At 43.8% G+C, this 20,666-nt stretch overlaps 1 protein-coding gene and 1 pseudogene across 9 annotated transcripts; one reads left to right on the top strand and one right to left on the bottom strand.

Annotated features, from left to right (window-relative positions):
- Positions 1–300: 300 nt before the first annotated feature.
- Positions 301–17,699, bottom strand: LOC512672 (major histocompatibility complex, class I). 9 transcript variants are annotated; one of them, XR_009492460.1, is made up of 8 exons: positions 16,829–17,003; positions 13,679–13,975; positions 11,432–11,707; positions 10,333–10,608; positions 9,671–10,216; positions 9,271–9,309; positions 8,491–8,763; positions 301–5,749 (listed from the first exon to the last, which is right to left on the bottom strand). XR_009492460.1 is itself a non-coding variant. In XM_024983558.2 (8 exons), exons 1-7 carry the CDS (start codon positions 16,887–16,889, stop codon positions 9,305–9,307), a joined length of 1,062 nt encoding a protein of 353 aa, XP_024839326.1. In that variant the 5' UTR covers positions 16,890–17,003; the 3' UTR covers positions 301–8,763; positions 9,271–9,304.
- Positions 17,660–19,404, top strand: LOC101906024 (mitochondrial import receptor subunit TOM20 homolog; annotated as a pseudogene).
- Positions 19,405–20,666: the final 1,262 nt, after the last annotated feature.

The following is a 20,666-nucleotide window of genomic DNA, read 5'->3' as shown; positions in this document are numbered from 1 at the left end:
TATATTTTAAATTGAAAAACAAAGGTACAGATAGAACGTGTGGTAAAATGACACCTGATTAAAAAGGGAAATCTCCATCTATAACATACAGAAACCAGCAATAGTGGTTGGGTCCAGGAAAAAAAATTGGAAGAACTGTAGATGGACAGGGGAGAAAAATTTACTTTTCACTGTATACACTTTTTATTATTTGAGATTTTTCAACCTTGTGCTTGTGATAGCTTATGGTGAACGATGTCGGATTCATGACCGCCAAAGATTCAACTTCGGGACCAGAGACCAAGCTTGACCACTCGGGGCTCTTGTGTGGCAGAAGTTTTATTACAGTGCAAAGGGGCAGAGAAAGCTTCTGACACAGATATCAGAAGGCAGGCAGAGAGTGCCCCCCTCACTAGTATTAGCAAGGGAATTACATACTTTCAGACCTCCCTCCCATCTCTCTCCCCACCCCACCCTTCAGCCTGTCGCAGAGAGTATCTGTTTGAGTTCTCTGAGTCATACAGCAAATTCCCATTGGCTATCTGTTTTATGTTACAATAAATCTCAAGGTTGTAAAAATTACAACTTATTACAATAAGTCTCAAGGTTGTAAAGATATTAGGAGACCCACTCCTACAACTTACGTTTTAGGATAACAGGATTAGAACTTAACAATAGAAAGATCCTACCAGATCCACTCCCATAATATACATTCTAAGATATCAGGATTAGTCAGGTTTTCAGGAAGGAGAAACTGTCCTCAAGCAGGATACATTGTTGTTATATAATCCCAAGTACAGTGTTTAAATTGAGTTGTTTGTTGTGTAATCATCAGTTCAGGACTTAAAGAAAAAACTGTTTTATGTGACTAAGACTAAGGAATGTAGAGAAAAAAAAAAAAAATCTGTTGTTTCCTCCTGGAGAACCCCAGACCTTTCCTGGGTTGCTGCATGAAGCCTTTCTCTAGCTGCAGAGTGAGGGCTACTCTCTAGTTGCGGTGCTTGGGCTTCTCATTGCAGTGGCTCCTCTTGCTGTGGAGCACAGGCTCTAGGCTGCGTGAGCTCAGTACTTGCAGCACACCGGCTTAGTTGCTCCGTGGCATGCGGGATCTTCTTGGACCGCAGATCAAACAGGCAGCCCCCATGTTGCGAGGCAGATTCTTAACTGCTGGACAACCAGGGAAGCCTGTATGTCTTCTTTGGAGAAATGTCTTCTGCCTATTTTCTGGTTGGGAATTTGTTTTATGATATTGAGTTGTATGAGTTGTTTGTATATTTTGTATATTAACTTCTTGTCAATCACATCCTTTGCAAATATTTTCTCCCATTCTGCAGGCTACCTTTTTCATTTCATTGATGGTTTCCTTTGCTATCCGAAAGCTTTTTATTGATTTCAGCATGGGAGCTGTTTTCTTTTTTTTTTTAAACTTTACAATATTGTATTAGTTTTGCCAAATATCGAAATGAATCCGCCACAGGTATAAATGTGTTCCCCATCCTGAACCCTCCTCCCTCCTCCCTCCTCCCTCCTCCCTCCCCATACCCTCCCTCTGGGTCGTCCCAGTGCACTAGCCCCAAGCATCCAGTATGGTGCATCGAACCTGGAGTGGCGACTCGTTTCATACATGATACTATACATGTTTCAATGCCATTCTCCCAAATCTCCCCACCCTCTCCCTCTCCCACAGAGTCCATAAGACTGATCTATACATCAGTGTCTCTTTTGCTGTCTAGTACACAGGCTTATTGTTACCATCTTTCTAAATTCCATATATATGCGTTAGTATACTGCATCCGTGTTTTTCTTTCTGGCTTCCTTCACTCTGTATAATAGGTTCCAGTTTCATCCACCTCATTAGAACTGATTCAAATGTATTCTTTTTAATGGCTGAGTAATACTCCATTGTGTATATGTACCACAGCTTTCTTAGCCATTCATCTGCTGATGGGCATCTAGGTTGCTTCCATGTCCTGGCTATTATAAATAGTGCTGCGATGAACATTAGGGTACACGTGTCTCTTTCCCTTCTGGTTTCCTCAGTGTGTATGCCCAGCAGTGGGATTGCTGGATCATAAGGCAGTTCTATTTCCAGTTTTTTAAGGAATCTCCACACTGTTCTCCATAGTGGCTGTACTAGTTTGCATTCCCACCAACAGTGTAAGAGGGTTCCCTTTTCTCCACACCCTCTCCAGCATCTATTGCTTGTAGACTTTTGGATGGCAGACATTCTGACTGGTGTGAAATGGTACCTCATAGTGGTTTTGATTTGCATTTCTCTGATAATGAGTGATGTTGAGCATCTTTTCATGTGTTTGTTAGCCATCTGTATGTCTTCTTTGGAGAAATGTCTATTTAGTTCTTTGGCCCAGAAAATTACTAGAACTAATCAATGATTATAGTAAAGTTTCAGGATATAAAATCAACACACAGAAATCCCTTGCATTCCTATACACTAATAATGAGAAAACAGAAAGAGAAATTAAGGAAACAATTCCATTCACCATTGCAACGAAAAGAATAAAATACTTAGGAATATATCTACCTAAAGAAACTAAAGACCTATATATAGAAAACTATAAAACACTGGTGAAAGAAATCAAAGAGGACACTAATAGATGGAGAAATATACCATGTTCATGGATTGGAAGAATCAATATAGTGAAAATGAGTATACTACCCAAAGCAATTTATAGATTCAATGCAATCCCTATCAAGCTACCAACAGTATTCTTCACAGAGCTAGAACAAATAATTTCACAATTTGTATGGAAATACAAACAACCTCGAATAGCCAAAGCTATCTTGAGAAAGAAGAATGGAACTGGAGGAATCAAGCTACCTGACTTCAGGCTCTATTACAAAGCCACAGTTATCAAGACAGTATGGTACTGGCACAAAGACAGAAATATAGATCAATGGAACAAAATAGAAAGCCCAGAGATAAATCCACACACATATGGACACCTTATCTTTGACAAAGGAGGCAAGAATATACAATGGATTAAAGCGAATTTCTTTAACAAGTGGTGCTGGGAAAACTGTTCGACCACTTGTAAAAGAATGAAACTAGAACACTTTCTAACACCATACACAAAAATAAACTCAAAATGGATTAAAGATCTCAACGTAAAACCAGAAACTATAAAACTCCTAGAGGAGAACATAGGCAAAACACTCTCTGACATACATCACAGCAGGATCCTCTATGACCCACCTCCCAGAATATTGGAAATAAAAGCAAAAATAAACAAATGGGACCTAATTAAACTTAAAAGCTTCTGCACAACAAAGGAAACTATTAGCAAGGTGAAAAGGCAGCCTTCAGAATGGGAGAAAATAATAGCAAATGAAGCAACTGACAAACAACTAATCTCAAAAATATACAAGCAACTCCTACAGCTCAACTCCAGAAAAATAAATGACCCTATCCGAAAGCTTTTAAGTTTGATTAGATCCCAGACAACTGCACTCATCTCACACGCTAGTCTGAGAAGGCAGTGGCACCCCACTCCAGTACTCTTGCCTGGAAAATCCCATGGACAGAGGAGCCTGGTGGGCTGCAGTCCACGGGGTCGCTAGGAGTCGGACATGACTGAGTGACTTTACTTTCACTTTTCACTTTTATGCATTGGAGAAGGAAATGGCAACCCACTCCAGTATTCTTGCCTGGAGAGTCCCAGGGACGGGAGAGCCAGGTGGGCTGCCATCTATGGGGTCACACAGAATCGGACACGACTGAAGCGACTTAGCAGCAGCAGCAGCAGCAGCAGCAGCACGCGCTAGTAAAGTAACACTCAAAGATCTCCAAGCCAGGCTTCAGCAATACGTAAACTGTGAACTTCCAGACGTTCAAGCTGCATTTAGAGAAGGCAGGGGAACCAGAGATCAAATTACCAACATCCATTGGATCATCAAAAAAGTAAGAGAGTTCCAGAAAAACATCTATTTCTGCTTCCTTGACTATGCCAAAGCCTTTGGCTGTGTGGATCACAATAAATTGTGGAAAATTCTGAAAGAGATAGGAATACCAGACCACTTGACCTGCCTCTTGAGAAACCTGTATGTAGGTCAGGAAGCAACAGTTAGAACTGGACATGGAACAACAGACTGGTTCCAAATAGGAAAAGGAGTACGTCAAGGCTGTATATTGTCACCCTGCTTATTTAATTTATATGCAGAGTATATCATGAGAAAAGCTGGGCTGGAAGAAGCACAAGCTGGAATCAAGATTGCCAGGAGAAATACAAATAAGCTCAGATATGCAGATGACACCGTCCTTATGGCAGAAAATGAAGAACTAAAGAGCTTCTTGATGAAAATGAAAGAGGAGAGTTTAAAAGTTGGCTTAAAGCTCAACATTCAGAAAAGTAAGACCACGGCATCCGGTCCCATGACTTCATAGCAAATAGGTGGGAAAACAGTGGAAACAGTGGCTGATTTTATTTTTTGGGGTTCCAAAATCACTGCAGATGGTGATTGCAGCCATGAAATTAAAAGACACTTACTCCCTGGAAGGAAAGTTATGACTAACCTAGACAGCATATTAAAAAGCAGAGATATTACTTTGCCAACAAAGGTCCGTCTAGTCAAGGCTATGGTTTTTCCAGTGGTCATGTATGGATGAAAGAAAGCTGAGCGCCGAAGAATTGATGCTTTTCAACTGTGGTGTTGGAGAAGACTCTTGAGAGTCCTTTGGACTGTAAGGAGATCCAACCAGTCCATCCTAAAGGAGATCAGTCCTGGGTGTTCGTTGGAAGGACTGATGTTGAAGCTGAAACTCCAATACTTTGGCCACCTGATTCGAAGAGTTGACTCATTTGAAAAGACCGTGATGATGGGTAAGACTGAGGGCAGGAGGAGAAGGGGATGACAGAGGATGAGATGGTTGGATGACATCACCAACTCAATGGACATGAGTCTGGGTAAACTCCGGGAGTTGGCGATGGACAGGGAGGCCTGGTGTGCTGTGGTTCATGGGGTTGCAAAGAGTCGGACACGACTGAGCGACTGAACTGAACAGACTAATCTAAGAAAATACTGCTACGATTTATGTCCAAGTATGTTTTGCTTACAGTCTCGTCTAAGAGATGTATGGTGTCAAGTATTGCATTTAGTTCTTTAAAACCATTTTAAATTTATTTTTGCATATGTTGTGAGAGAATGCTCTAATTTCATTGATTTATATGTAGCTGTCCAGCTTTCCCATGTGCTGGGAAGTTTTTGATTATTGATTCAGTCTTCTTACCTGTTATTGATCTGTTCAGCTATTCTGTTTCTTCATGATTGTCTTGGCAGGTTGTATAAACCCATTTCTTCTAGTTCCTCCAGTTTGTTTGCTGTATAATCATTCAGAGTCCTCTTTCATACTCCTTTGTATTTCTGTGATATCAGCTGCAACATGAAAGAGTCTTGAAAGACAGACACTACGTCCTTCCATGAGAGAGGAAAACTCAATTCCCCAAATACACAGCTGGGAAAGAGAGGCACTCTTAGTCACATAACACATGCTGAGTTGTGACTCTGGACATAATGACACATATTTGCTGGGTGTGTGCACAAGGCATTTGCCAAAGGTGGTGAGTGGCAGTAGTGACATTCAGTTGTCAAGAGCAATAGTGATAGCAGTTCTAGCCACACAGTTGAGTGTCCAGCATCACGGGTGTCGTCGTAACAAAGGCAACTGTGTCCAGCAACAGAGCAGTGGTTCCTGTATGTAACTCAGCTTAGAAAAGCATCAAAAATTTTGTTCCCGAATGTGCTGACTCAGTCCCTGAAATAAAATGAGCCAAGTATGTAAGCATATGTACACACACACACACACACACACACGTTTAAATTAGAAAAACTTAGGATTCCATTGATTGCACCAAGAAGTAAATGAGAAGTCAATGCAGGGAATAGTTTCAGAGAGTAAGGATTCAGAGACGTTCTTTATGCTGAGTTGATAACCACTTCCTCACTTTTCCACCTGGCTACATAACCCAGAGTAGGGCAAACAACATAAATGTCCCAGCAGATGTCTTGCTTTTTTCTTCTCAGGAAAAAAAACAACTTAATTGTGGATTTAAGACACTTCCCCAACCTGAGCGCTCCTATCACTGACCCTTGTCAGTCGTCCTCAACCTGGCTAAGACCTAAGACTGCTTATAGGTACTGCTGCAAAACACTTGGGCCTCTCCCTAGACCCACCATCTCAGAAAGCTGAGCACAGAGCCCAAGACTTGCTTATCCAACAAGCCTACAGGTGAGGCTGATGAACAGCCATGTGGCAATCCTGCTCTACATTTTTGCTACTAAATGTGTGCTCTGAAGATGAGCAGCATCAGCACCAACCTTGTTATAAGTTCAGATTCTTACATTCGACTTTGGACCACTGGAACTTAATGAGATGTCCGGGGAATTCTCATGCACAGGTAAGTCGGGGACTACCTGTTCTCTGCGCTGTCTAGACGTGTGTCAGAATCGTGCAGTCTGCGCACGTGCGCAATCCGATCAGACTGTATAGGGCTGTGAGGTCCAGGGTTCAGTCCTTGTTCCTTCCTCCTCTAATCCCTCTCAGCAGGTTATAAATAGCATTTATATGGTGTCACTTCCAAAATTATTTCTACACCCAAGACATCTCTCCTAAACTCCAAACATGTGCCCCAACTAACAACCCAACTTGAATTTTCTAACAGGCATCCAATTTCAGCATTTCCTCAACTGAATACCCATATTTTTTTGTTGTTGTTTAGTTGTTAAGTCGTGTCCAACTCTTTTGTGACCCCCATGGACTATAACCCACCAGGCTTCTTTATCCATGGGATTTCCCAGGCAAGAATACTGGAGTGGGTTGCCATTTCCTTCTCCAGGGAATCTTCCAGACCCAGGGATCAAACCCACGACTCTTGGGTCTCCTGCATTGGCAGGCGGATTCTTTGCCACTGAGCCACTTGCATAGTCTGAAAGTCTGGGTGTCCTCTTTCTCACAACTCAGACTTAATCCTTTAGGAAATGCTGTAAAGTCCATCTTTAGATATATCCAGTTTTAGTCACTCTGTAATATTTTTCCCTACCCACACGTGAGACAACCACCAACATTTCCAACCTGGACATTGCACTATTTCTACAGTCTCCACTACTGCCTCGTTCACTCTTCACTTCTCAGCTCTGTCCCCAGCACAGCAGCCAGACTGATGCTTCTAAATAGAAGTCACACCGGTCCCTCTTCTCCCAAAACTGTCTTGGAGTGCTACGTCTTCCTCAGAGAAAAGTCAATCCAGTATTCTCAAAGCCACATGATCTGCACACACATGAGACCTCATCTCAGTTCTTCGCTCCACCAGCCACACCTGCGTCCTCTTCACTCTTCCTTGAATACAGACGCTCTCCTGCCCTTGTGCATTTTCACTGAAGCACCTCTGCCTGGAGAGAACTTCGCCCAGACCTCCTTGTGGGCATTCCCCCATGTCCTTCACATCTTCACTCAGAAGTCACCTTCTCAGTGAGGCCCACTGACCACCCTAGTAACACAGCCACCTTCCCTGTCCCTACACACTCATACTCTGGGTCACCTTCCTCAGAGCACTCACCAACCTCAAAGGGAAACACTCCCTCACTTACTAGGATCATAATGCACACTCTGCCTCTTCTCACTAGAACAAGCTCCACAGGCCAATAACTTTGCCTGACTTTGGTTTTCTGAAATTTCTTAGATGCAAAAATAATGTGTGATGTATCTGACACAACACATAGATTGAATGATAAGTGGACAGCATCTCTGTATTCTGTTGGGCTCTGTGCAACCTCATGGAATGTAGCCCACCAGGCTCCTCTGTCCATGGGATTTTCCAGGCAAGAATACTGGAGGGGGTTGCCATTTCCTTCTCTGGATCTTCGTGACCCAGGGATCAAACCCGGGTCTCCTGCATTGTAGGCAGACTCTGTACCATCTGAGTCACCAGGGAAGTCCATATTCTAAAGGCAGTATCTTTATTAACGTAGCCTAGGGCCACATGCTGTCTTGCGGCAGCTACAGCACAACATTTACTCTGACTGGTGTCAATGCTGCCTTGCTTTTCTCACAAGTGCTGCTCTCCCTCGCTCCCCCACCTCCTTCCTCCCACAGCAACCCTCCTGCACACCACAGCACACAAACTCATGTCCCACTCAAGAAAGCAATGGTCCTTGACCTATGGGTCCTATTTCCCAAACCACTGCAAATCTAAATTAGACTCAGCTTTATAAACCCATGAGTCTGGATTTGAGCCACCACTAGCACTTCTAGAGCTAAGAGCACAGAAAACAGCCTTGGAAGGGGGGTAAGAGCTGGATGAGTCATTTCTGTAGACCACAGACACTACAGTGAGCAGGGGCCCCCTGAGCCTTGGGGGGACAATGACAGGCAAAAATTACTCCTGCTCCTATAGAGATGGGGGACACCTAGAGGAAATTAAGACTAGAATCCATATGCAAGAACAAGAAGGAGAGTAAGTCTCTATAGAAATAAAGAAAAAAAAAAAAAATCAACACCTAAAAGATGAGGACTGAGAACCAGACCCAGTCCTGAGCCCTGGTTGACCCGGCCACATAAGGTCCTCACTGCCCACAGTCCAGAAGACAAGGTTCAGGTGATGTCTCAGTCCTTGTGATCACAGGTCCTGGTGAGACAAGGTTCTACTGAAGAGACAAGGACAAAGATGTTGAGAGGATGATAACAGCAGCGACCATATCAAAGCCCATGATGCTCTGACTGGGCCCAGGCCCCGTCCACACTCAGCTCCTCACAGCCTTCTCCTGCCCCACCTGCAACAGAGTCAGCATAGCAAACACTCAGATTTTAAAAGGTTCTCAGCACTTCCATTCATTTCTCGCACAATTTAAGAATCTTCCTAGCCTTTAATTAACCCACCAACCCCACCTCATGACAAGAATCAGAAAAAACAAATTCAGGACTCCCCTGGTGGTCCAGTGGTTAAGAATCCGCCTGCCAATGCAGGAGACACAGGTTCCATCCCTGCCCCGGGAAGATTCCACATGCCATGGAGCAATTCAGTCTGTGCGCCACTACTACTGAACAGAAGCCATTGTAACGAGAAGCCCATATGCCACAACTAGAGAAAGCCAGTGGCAACAACAAAGACTCAGGGCCAAAAATAAATAAGTAAATAGAAAAAATGAATTCATATCCAGATTCCTACTTTCAATAAGGAGTAAGAAGTTACAACTCAGTGTAACATGGAGTTAAGACAAGGATAGAGATTGCCCAGCCCCACCTCGTCACAAAGGAGGAGGGTGGGGGCGTAAACAAACCTTGTATCACTCAGTTCCAGACAAAGCCGTTCTCTTAGACTGTGAAAGAAAATAATCATGAACAAATTCAGGTCAGTCATCATAAAAGGTCATTCCCAATAGCCCCCCGACATGCTCAAATGTCTCATCAAAGAATCTCCATCACCCAGTGTGTCCTCTCTGCCCCAAGTTCTCTCCCACTGGGGGTCCCTTAAGAGTCTCACTTTTAGGATCAGTGAGAGCATCAGAGCCCAGAGCACTGTTGCTGCCTAGAGGAGAACAATCCAGAACCTGGCGGAAGTCCAGAGATGGGGCTAAAGAAGGAATCACGGGGTGGGTGAGCTCCCCCATTGGCTCCCATTTGCACTATTCCAAGGGTCTCAGGGTTTGCCACCAGACCCTACCTATACTTGGTACTTACTTGCAGTCTGAAAGTAGGTTCTATTTTTTCCATTTGTAGAGTGATAATATCCTGTGAGAAGCCAGGCAGAAGACAGGTCATGAGCCGCTAAAGAAACCACCTAGTCCCAGACCCCAGGGAAGTTTCCAGAACTGTGACTGAAAACCCAGGGCAGGACCAAAACCATGATGAAAGTAGGTATGCAGGGCCTGAACCAACCACCTGCCCAGAGGCCTGTCCTCACAGTGACCTTCCCTGACCTTCAATGTCCCCATCACCAGATTCATCATGTTGATACTGGTCTCCATTTTCACATGTGCCTTACAAAGAATAAGTGCAAGCAAAACCCCCAGACTTACCAAGCACAAGTGTGTGGAGGGTACTTTCCAGTAACGAGGCAGGCAAACTTCTACCTGGGCTTGAAACCCCCAGTGAGACAAGAAAACTCAGATCCCTCCCTCACTTCCCTACCTGAGAGCTTCTTTATCCAGATCACAGCTCTAGTGACCACGAGGAGAACCAGGACAACAATGATGCCTGTGATGGGGACGGAGGTCTTCAGAGGTTCTGTGGAAGAAAGGAAAGGGGCCCTGACCTCAGGCATGAATCCTAACCTTGCTGAAGTTCTCCTGAAGGCTCCTGATTACCTGATAATAAGGTTGACCATCCATCCCTCTCCTTACCCCATCTCAGGGTGAGGGGCTCCTGAAGCCCCTCATGCTGCACACGGCACGTGTATTTCTGCTCCTCTCCAGAAGGCACCACCAGGGCCGCCCACTTCTGGAAGGTTCCGTCTCCTGAAGGTCTGGTCTCCACAAGCTCCATGTCCTGGGTCTGGTCCTCCCCATTGCGCTGCCAGGTCAGTGAGATCTTCGCAGGGTAGAAGCCCAGGGCCCAGCACCTCAGGGTGACCTCACGGTCAGAGATGCGGTGATGAGTCATGTGTGTTTTGGGAGGCTCTGTGGTACACAAAGCAGGGAGGGTGCAGGCCAGGTTTGTTGAGTAGCATCGACTCCAAAGACCAAGCCACCACAACTCCTGATGGCTCATCTGCCAACCAGTGGGAGAAAGGGAACTTCCTCTATCTGAGGGTAGAGGGACCCACAGTAAGCTGAGCCAGCTTCAAGTCAAGGGTGCGGGAACTCAGTCTAACGTTATCCTCCAGGATAAGAGCCCCTTCAAAGGCTCTCGACTCTTGTATCAAGTCTTTGGTCAATGTTTTCTACATACAGGTGTGTATCTAGTGGGAAAGCACCAAAAGGATGAGAAATCTTCAAGACTCTATGAAGCAGCTCTGTGTCCTCCTGAGAGTAGTTTCCTTGGCACTAATAAGAATGAGTGGCTCAGGGAACCTCCCTGGTGGTCCAGTGGTTAAGACTCCATGCTTCCACTGCAGGGGGTTTGGGTTCAATTCCTGGTCAGGGAAGTAAGATTCCAGATACCATGAGGTGTGGTAAAAAACAAAAATAAAAACAAAAACCCAACATTGTGAATCAACTGTACTTCAGCAAAATAAATTTTAAAAAATTAAAAAATAAATAATGGGTGGATCAGATGGCACTGCCCAGGAGACTCAAGATAGGAAGTCCCCCCACTCCACATCTATGGCTTGTAGGGAAGTCATCATCAGCACATTGGCCCCAGCCATCCCACGCTAAATATCTCACACCCCTGTGCTGGGTCAGTTCTGGAGGAGATACCCTCACCCACACTCTGCAAAGAAAATGGCCCAAGCTGGGGATGGGGGAAGGGCTGAAAGGCTGGGCTGTGGGAAGTCATTACCAGTGCGGTTCAAGCTCTCCCCTCCAAACGTCAAGTATCTCCACAACCACAGGATGCATTCCTTCTCCAAGTAGTTCTTGTCTCTCTCTATGAAGTTCCCACCGGCCTCCCATTTTTGTTTGGTGTACTGAGCAACGAATGTGGCTGCTGTGTATTGCAGAGGGTCCATATGCAAGCTCAGGTAGTCCTCACCATCATAGCCATACTGCCAGTGCCACGTGGTCCTGCCGTCCTCCAGGAGCTCACAGCCGTAGGTGAACTGGAGGGTGTGGGGGCCTGCCCAGCCCCAGGACAGTGGTGTCAGCCAGTGTCAGTTGGGCACAGTCTGCCCCCAAGGCCTCCCACCCAAGGTTCCAGCCCCCCGATACCTTCCCATCTCTTATCTTCTCCTTAGAGGACATTCAAATTCCATAGACAAACTAGTTTTGCCCTAATAACGATCTCTTTTCATTACAGTCAGTTCTGCTTGAGGAATGGTCTATGGTTGGTTCCAGGAGGTATTGAAAAGGCCATGGATTGGGAGTTACAGATTTGAACTCTGCCATGAACTGTGTGATCTGGGCAAGTTATTCATTCTACATTTATCTTGTATAAAAAGAGGGTTAGATTATGACCTAACAGGTCTCTTCTAGGCTAACAGCCTCAGAGTCTAAGCTCAAGTTCCTGAGAACAGGACCACACTACACAGCATTAACACAGGAGGGGACAATGTACTGAGTAGTTTTCCTTGACAGCTATGGACCAAATTTTATCCCTCCAATATTCACTATGTGGAACCCCTAACCCTTGATGTAACTGTATTCGGAGATACTAGCAAGTAATTAAGTTTAAATGAAGTCACGAGAGTGGCGCCCTAATCCAACAAGGACAAGAGGGGTTAAGGAGCTCTCTCCCTCACTCCATGGGCACACACCAAGGAAAGCGAGAATGTGGCCGACTGCAAGCCAGGAAGTGAGCCCTCACCACAGAGAACCCTGCTGAATCTTGACCTTAGACCTTCCAGTCTCTAGAACAGTCAGAAGATAAATTTCTGGTGCTTAAATCATGCAGTCTGTGGTATTTTGTCATGGTAGGCCAGGCAGACTAATATTCTTACTGTTGTTGTTTAATCGCTAAGTCAGGTCACTTGCTGTTTAGTCACTAGGCTGTGTCCAACTCTTTTGCAACCCAACTTAGCGACGAAAGGACAACAACACAAGATACTAGAGAAAGCAAATAGCATCAACAAGCCCAAACTGCTGAAAAATTTCTCAAATGAATTTCAAAGCCAAATATGAATAAATCTGAGATCACTGCAGCCTGGATTCAGCACACATGCTTCTAAGTTTCCACAGATTCCCAGCTCAAGTTCCTAGTCTAACAAACTTGCATACTATAACTTTATTGTGTACCATCACTCTCTTCTTATACTGTGAGCCCTTGAAAGGCAGAGTCTACATCAGTGCCTGTAAAGTAACCATCGGATAAACCTTTGTTGAATTCATGTTCCTAGAAGGATCAACGGGAAAAAGCTGAGCAGCCTCAGTATTCAGCTTGAATTATACTTCTCACTGGCTTATGCCTTGATTGGGCTTCAAGGCCCTTTACAAACTTGTTTCAACAGACCTAAAGTCTCAAGAGCCATTAACTAGAAATGATTAAATTTCAGTCCATCCCTTGAGCTCACTAAGACAAATCCTACCCCACGACTTGCTCCACCCTAATTTCCTACTGCTTGGAACGTCTTTTATGTTCTTCATAGACCTAAGTAATACATATCCACCTGGTTCTATATAAAGTTCTGCCTCATTCATGAAACTCTGACCACTGGGGTATCTCATCTATGAATCTCAGTAAACTATGGCATTCAAGGAGGTTCCTGTCTTTGACATCTCTGGGTATGCAGTGAAGGGTCAATAAACTTTTCACAGAAGTGTGAGTACCTTCCCATATGAATTATAAGCTCTTTGAAGACAAACATCAGTTTATACTCTTCTGGGTCCCCATTTCTAGCACTCAAAAGATGTTCAGCATATATCCATGACCCAGTAAAACTGCTTAATTAATCTATTAATTATTAATTCTCGTCACACAGACCCTACACCATTGTGACCAGACCAGCTCAGCTTTCATTCTCAAGTGATAACTTGTACATGTTCTTCTGCCCCAGCCTGACCCTATGGGAACACTTGTCAAGAGCCTTTCACCCCTGGGGATTGGTACGAAGTGACAAGCACCACTTCCCTCTGCTTTCTCTGAGGCACCTACTTGTTTGCTTTTGTGCCAGCGCTCTGTTCAGACCATCCTCCTTGGTTTGGTTGTAATATTGCTGTACATTCCTCAGATTTAAGTGGAAAATCTTCATCCGACTTGTGAAGATCTTGGTCTCATCATCAAAGTAACTTGGCTCCTCCCTCAACCAATGAACACAAGACTTTGCCTTCATCTCTTCACTGTCATAGCGAATGAAGGGCTGGTTGTCCACGAAGCCAAAAGCCATAAATGAAGGGACTCCTGGACCCGGTTCAGACACAACTGAGTAGAAATACTGCAGAGAGTGTGATCCTGAGGTGAGAACAAGCAACAGTGGGTCAGAGAGAGCTCCAGAATTTACTGTGTGAGGATCTAGGGAATGAGCGTGTGTCTAATAGGAGACATGGCGCACAACATAAAACAATGAAAAGACAATTACACTCCTCTGCATAAGTGAATATATACAGGGTAAGATTGATTTACTTTAAGGAATTAGCTGGCAAGCCCAAATCTGCAAGGCAGAGCTGCATGTTGGATACCTAAGGAAGACACGATATTGCAGCTTATGTCCAAAGGCAGTCTGAAAGTAGAATTCACTCTTCCTCAGACCTGTCTTCCCCTTAAGGCCTTCAACTGATCAGATAAGGCCTACCCACATTACCAGCTAGGGCAGTAGTCCTGAACCTTTTTGGAACCAGATTCATGGAAGACAGTTTTTCCATGGCCCCAGGGTGGGGGGATGAGAGCGAAGTGCAAATTTTTAAAAACTGAAGTACAGCTGCTTTACAACATTGTGTTGGCTTCAGGTGTACAGCATAGTGATTCAGTATTCTGAAAAATTGTATTCCATAACAGATTAAAGATCATGCGTATAATTTCCTGTGCTGTACAACAAATCCTTGGTGCTTATCTACTTTACTTAGTTTGTATCTACTAATCCCGTATCCCTACTTTGTCCCTCCTCTGTTCTCTCCTCTTTGTAATCCCAAATTTGATTTCTATGTCTGTGAGTCTGTTTCCGTTTTGTAGGTACATTCATTTGTATTATTTTTCAATTCCAAATATAAGTAATCTCAAATAGTATTTTTGTCTGACATTTCACTAAATATAATATTTTCTAGGTCTAGTCACACTGCTATAAATGGCAGTTAAAATACATACATTTTAGTTTATACATTAATTTATGAAGTTATATTGAACATAATTCCATGTTTATCTGCCAATTGAATTCATTCTTCTGTAAATTATTCATAGCGTTTCTGTTTTTAACAGCATTGTTCTTTTTTCCGAAGAACCTCTGCACTTCTACCCCTTGACATGGGCGCCTCCTCTGATGAATAAAGTCCCTCTCACTGTGAACTGACTCTGACCCCACTCAGATCTAGACTCCATTGAGAAGCACCTACTGAGGTCAGAGGTCATTCCTGAGGACCCAGTGGACATGCAAGCCGGCAGTCCCTGTCTGCTCTCTGCTGATCCCTACTGTGACCCTGCACCTAACAGGGGCTATGCAGGGAGCAAGGCTGTGGTTAGATGTTCGGAGACACTGAACTCCAGGGAGTGATTGTGGAGAGGGAAAAACCACAAAAACAAGAGCAAAAGGAAGACACTGAGCACAAACTCCCCTTTATTCTAAGGCTCAGCCAAGCAGCCATAGCTGGATGACTTTCCATTCAGGCAGATAGGAAATGTATAAATATGGAAATGTTTACACTGTACTCCTATTAAAGCACTCACACCACTTAACGCCTGCACAGAAACTGTTTCCTAAAAATTATCATTGTGCTGGAGCATTTCCTCTGTGGTCTGCCGTTATTTCTTTAATTCTTTTGATGACTGTATGAAGTAGCTGCTTAAATTCCATGTTAGAGGTGAGAAAACTGAAGCTTAGTAGCAAAGCTTTATTTAGAACCCATTTCTCAAAAAAAAAGAACCCATTTCTCCTCCTCTCTTGCTCATAAATAGGTAAGACTTAAAAAAATTCACCCTGCCAGATATGTTTCAGATATGTCAAGAATTTGTTTCATTTTCCACGAGTTGTTACTTGTTGGTCTGGAAACATTTCACCCAGTAATTAAGTCATGAGTCTGGCTTTCCTTCTGGCTTTCTTGGTACACTTCTAGAGTCTGGAGCGCAATAATAGCTGCTGAGAAACTGTGCTAGGAGACCTGTGGCTGGGAACAATGGTTTTGCAAATAACCTGCATGTAGGAAAATGCAAAAATTGTAGCTTAGTGGGTGGTGAGAGTTTTGCATACTGTCCCTATGGGGTTTTCCTGGATGAGCCATATTTAAACAAACACTTCAGTGAAGCCCTTTCCCCATATGAATAAAAGATGAATGTGTGTGCTACGTTATTTTCTTTCAGTTCTGTCATTAATCAAGCTTGTGATCAATTTTTTTTAAGTTATTTAAAATATTTTATCTCATCTTTTTGGATTTGTTTCTGTAAATTCGTATACTCAACATAATGTACTGCTATAATGGAATATGCACATACTTTGTAAATAAATAAACACACTCTAAATTGTAAAGAAAGATGATCTAAAACCTTGAATACCATCCATACCAAATTTTTGCTTCTGGCTGTGCCTTTGCCCTTCCAAAGACTTTAAAAGTAAAAGCGAAAGTGTTAGTCGCTCCCTCCTGAACGACCGCATAGACTGTTCAGTTCAGTTTAGTTCAGTCGCTCAGTTGTGTCCGACTCCTTGCGACCGCGCATAGACTGTAGCCCGCCAAAATCCTGGGGGATTCTCCAGGCAAGAATACTGGAGTGGGAAACCAGGAACATCTATTCTGAGCAAGACTACAGAATTATGACTTCTGACCTGGTTCAGAGATCTGCCAACTTCTTTCTTGTTTACACTGCTGCTGCTGCTAAGTCGCTTCAGTCGTGTTCGACTCTGCGACCCCAAAGACGGCAGCCCACCAGGCTCCTCCACCCACGGGATTCTCCAGGCAAGAATACTGGAGTAGGTTGCCATTTTTCTCCTCTTGTTTACACTAGCTGCCCTTATTGACAGAGCCCGCACAAATAAGCCAGTGACGGCCTGCACCAAGATTTTCAAAGTCACCACTAAGCTTCCAGTGATCTGAAAAATTCCACTCTCGTCCGGTTTCAGCTTCTTCCACTCTCCCAGCCCGCCACCCCTCGCTCCCAACTCACGGGTTTGTGTCTCTGGCAGGTATGCTAGGAAGAAATACAAGAGGACAGGGCCCCACAGCATCGCCTTGGCTGTTCCGATTGGCCCCAAGACTTCCGGGCACGGCTGTGGCACACAGCTCGGAGACCACCGGCTTCACTCGAGCTCTGGACCGCATTAGGGGTGGCGCCTTACGGGAACTGAAACCGCTTGAAAGCGCAAGAAATAGTCGCAGTGGGGGGCGGAAACTATTACAGAGCACCAGTCACTCAGCGATACGCTGGTCAGGAACACATCTGCGGAACTGAAGCTGAATTTGGAGAAAACGAAAGCCCCAGCATATGGCATCCCGCATAGCCAATGCCACAGCAAGTCAGCCAGTAGCCCAGGACAGGTCTAGATGGGACCCACCAGCTTGGACTTCAGATCCTAGCCGGGCCTCTCCGCTTCGGAGCCTTGGTTTCTTCCTCATCCAAATGCAAATAAGGTTAATCTGTATTTGGAAAACTACGGAGAAGTTAAGAGTGACTAGCAGGACTGAAGCGACTTAGCAGCAGCAGCAGCAGCTTGGAAAAATGTAGCCATATATATGTTAAGTGGGGGAACGTGATAAACAAATAATTAAAACTGAATTGATAGCCATGTCAAAACAAAAAACAAAAACAAGGAGCATTAAGGAATTCCCTGGCGGTCCAGTGGTTTGGACTAGGCGCTTTCCCTGCTGAGGACCGCGGGGCAAGAAAAAAAACAATTACGTGTTTAGGGAGGAAATCGACAATAAAGACACAAAAATAAGGTTCTCACTTGGGGCGATTTATGGTGTGAACTGCCACTCATTTAAAATGTCCCATTAGGTCCCTCGCGGCGGGCGTCGGGCGTCGGGACTGAGCCGCGCACTCGGATCCGAGGCTTCGCGGTCAACGGCTTCTTTGAGGGCCCCGCCGCAGCCGACCCGGCTCCTCGGTGGAGAGAAGATGGTGGGCCGGAACAGCGCCATCGCCGCCGGCGTGTGCGGGGCCCTTTTCATCGGTTACTGCATTTACTTCGACCGCAAGAGACGAAGTGACCCCAACTTCAAGAACAGGCTGCGAGAACGAAGAAAGAAACAGAAGCTTGCCAAGGAGAGAGCTGGGCTTTCCAAGTTACCTGACCTTAAAGATGCTGAAGCCGTTCAGAAATTCTTCGTAGAAGAAATACAGCTTGGTGAAGAATTACTAGCTCAAGGTGAATATGAGAAGGGTGTGGACCATCTGACAAATGCGATTGCTGTGTGGACAGCCACAGCAGTTACTGCAAGTGTTGCAACAAACTTCCACCACCAGTGTTCCAGATGCTTCTGACTTATCTCCCAACAATTAGTCAGAGAATTGTAAGTGCTCAGAGCTTGGCTGAAGATGATGTAGAATGAGAAACAAATGTCAACATAATGATCTCAATTAAAACATATTTTTAAAATCTTAACTCAGAAGATGATCGGCTCTGGGGGAGTAAGGGCAGATAAGCTTGTTATGGACTGTCCTCCACAGTGAAGTCTACCAAAGTTAATTTTTACTTTGTGTAGATCCATTTGTCTGTTTTATTTATTTTTCCCAGTGAAGTGTATTTTGATAGAGAGCTTTTCATTGTATAAATACACTACGAATTACTGAAATATGCATTTTGTTTATTCTTAAAATGTGTGATTAGAATGTACATATAACATCCCATTACTTACATTAAAAATACCTGGTGCTCGGTTTTGAAAGACAGGCCCCAAAAAATGTAGAAGAAAACTGAAGAATATACTTGTTTTGCTCTACATCAGAAAGTTGGCTGGAAACTTGTGTTGATCAAAACTGAGCATTAAGAGATTATTTTTTTCCATTTAATCTCTTAAATATGTGTAATGTGCTGCTATGCTATAATAACAACTTCACCCCCTCCCTTGAAATGTTTTCTTTAAATCAATGGGTTTGATGTATTCTGGATATTTACCTCCTTGTATTTTAGATACATGTAGTTGCGGATAGCACCAGGAATTGGATGTCTATACATTCTTAATCTGGCTGAGTAAGCTTTACCAGTTAATGTCTGCCCACTTGCCTCATATATAAACTGAGGAAATGAGTGTGCTAATTCAGCTTCTAATTCCTTTGGTTCTGTGCAGCATTTTCAAATCCCTCTTTCTGAGGGAAATACCTGTTTGGGCAGCCAGCCCTTGCGTTTTTTTAACTCTGAATTTCGCATGCTTGCCTGACTTAGTATTTCTGGTTTTTTAAAAGGTATAATGTGTTGATTTTCACTGAAATCATGGTTCTGTCACTACTTTTGTAAATTAACCTGAAACGTAACCTTCACGGTAACTGGGACAATATGCTTGTAAAAGTGTTTGTTCCCTTTTGCTTTTATCCTCAGTGTACCTCCTAAATCCCCTACCAACCCTTATCTTGTATGAGAATAAGGTGTAACTTTGTGGCTGAAGACTTGAATGAAGATAATGGGACCTTTTATTCTCTAAATAGTGACATATTATCTTCAGCCACAGATTAAATATCAGACCTAAGAATAAAGATCCTTGGTACTTAAAAAAAAATAAAAAAATAAAATGTCCCATTAGTCACACTGGCAGTCCTGTTATCAGTACAAACATATATCAAATCATCATTCCTCCACCTTTAATGAATATGTTATAGGTTAATTTTATCTGAAACACTGGGGGGAAAATAAAATGTTCAATTAAAATAAATCCAGCAGGATTACTGTTTAAGCCAGAAACTACTAAGAGGAATTTGGAAGGGGCAGTTCCTTCCCCTGATCTGGAGGAAATGAGACCACCACTGAGTCAGAGTTGCCTCAGAGTAAGCTCTTTTCCATGGCTTGGCAGTTTAAGGGGAGAAGGTTCAAACCTCCACATTAGGGTTGAGGCAAGGACGTGGAGCCAAAAGAAAGATGAAAAAAACAAAGTACATCGCCTTTCTATCTCCTCCTGGCTTTTTGTCATCTAGAGAGAATTTTTAAAATAAGCCAACCCTGGTTCCTGTTTATCTCTTTCCTCTCATGTTCCTGTAACATAAACAGGAACAAGCAGCACCAACTGTGCTCAGAAATCTCCTTAGCTATATAAACAGTTTCATTTCTTACAAATTCTCCAGGAGATAATTTAGCTAAGCTTTCCACTACTATCAATACTTAACAAAGATTTCCCCCTTTTCTATTTTCCAATAAGATGTTCCTCATTTTCTTCTGAACTCTCACTGGCAGAGTTCTCAAAGCCCTGGTTTCTACCAAGTCTGTTCACAGAAACGTAGGCTTTCTCCAACAGGCTTTTCTTTTGGCAGCGCAGGAAGGCTTGCAGGATCTTAGTTCCCCAACCAGGGATCAAACCCAGCAGTGAAAGCACAGCCAAAAAATAAAAATGTTAGAAGTCTGTCGTGCTTCAGTCCATGGTGTCCCAGAGCTGGACACAATTGAGTGAGTGAACAACATGATATTAGTTATAGGTTTTTCATAAATGCTCTTTTATCAGGTTAAGGAAGCTCCCTCTGTGGCAGACAGACTCTAAGATGACCCCCAACGATCTTCTTCTAATATTTATGACCTTTTATCATCCCCCACCTCGAGACTGTCTCTGGGACCTTTGAATTGTTTCTAACCAAGAGAACGTAGCAGGGACTTCCCTCATGGTCCAGTGTCGAAGACTCAGAGCTCCCAATGCAGGGGGTCTGGGTTCCACTCCTGGTCAGAGAGCTGGATCCCACATGCCACAACTAAGACCACAGGCAGCCAAATTAAAAACAAAAAAATTTGTTTTTTTAGAGAATATGGCAAGTGATAGGATGTCATGCCTATTATCACATGACCAGAGTCTGTTTTGCTAGCAGA

The sequence above is a fragment of the Bos taurus genome, chromosome 23 (genome assembly GCF_002263795.3).
Source record: "Bos taurus isolate L1 Dominette 01449 registration number 42190680 breed Hereford chromosome 23, ARS-UCD2.0, whole genome shotgun sequence".
Lineage (NCBI taxonomy): Eukaryota > Metazoa > Chordata > Mammalia > Artiodactyla > Bovidae > Bos > Bos taurus.
This window is presented reverse-complemented; position numbering and strand designations above follow the sequence as displayed.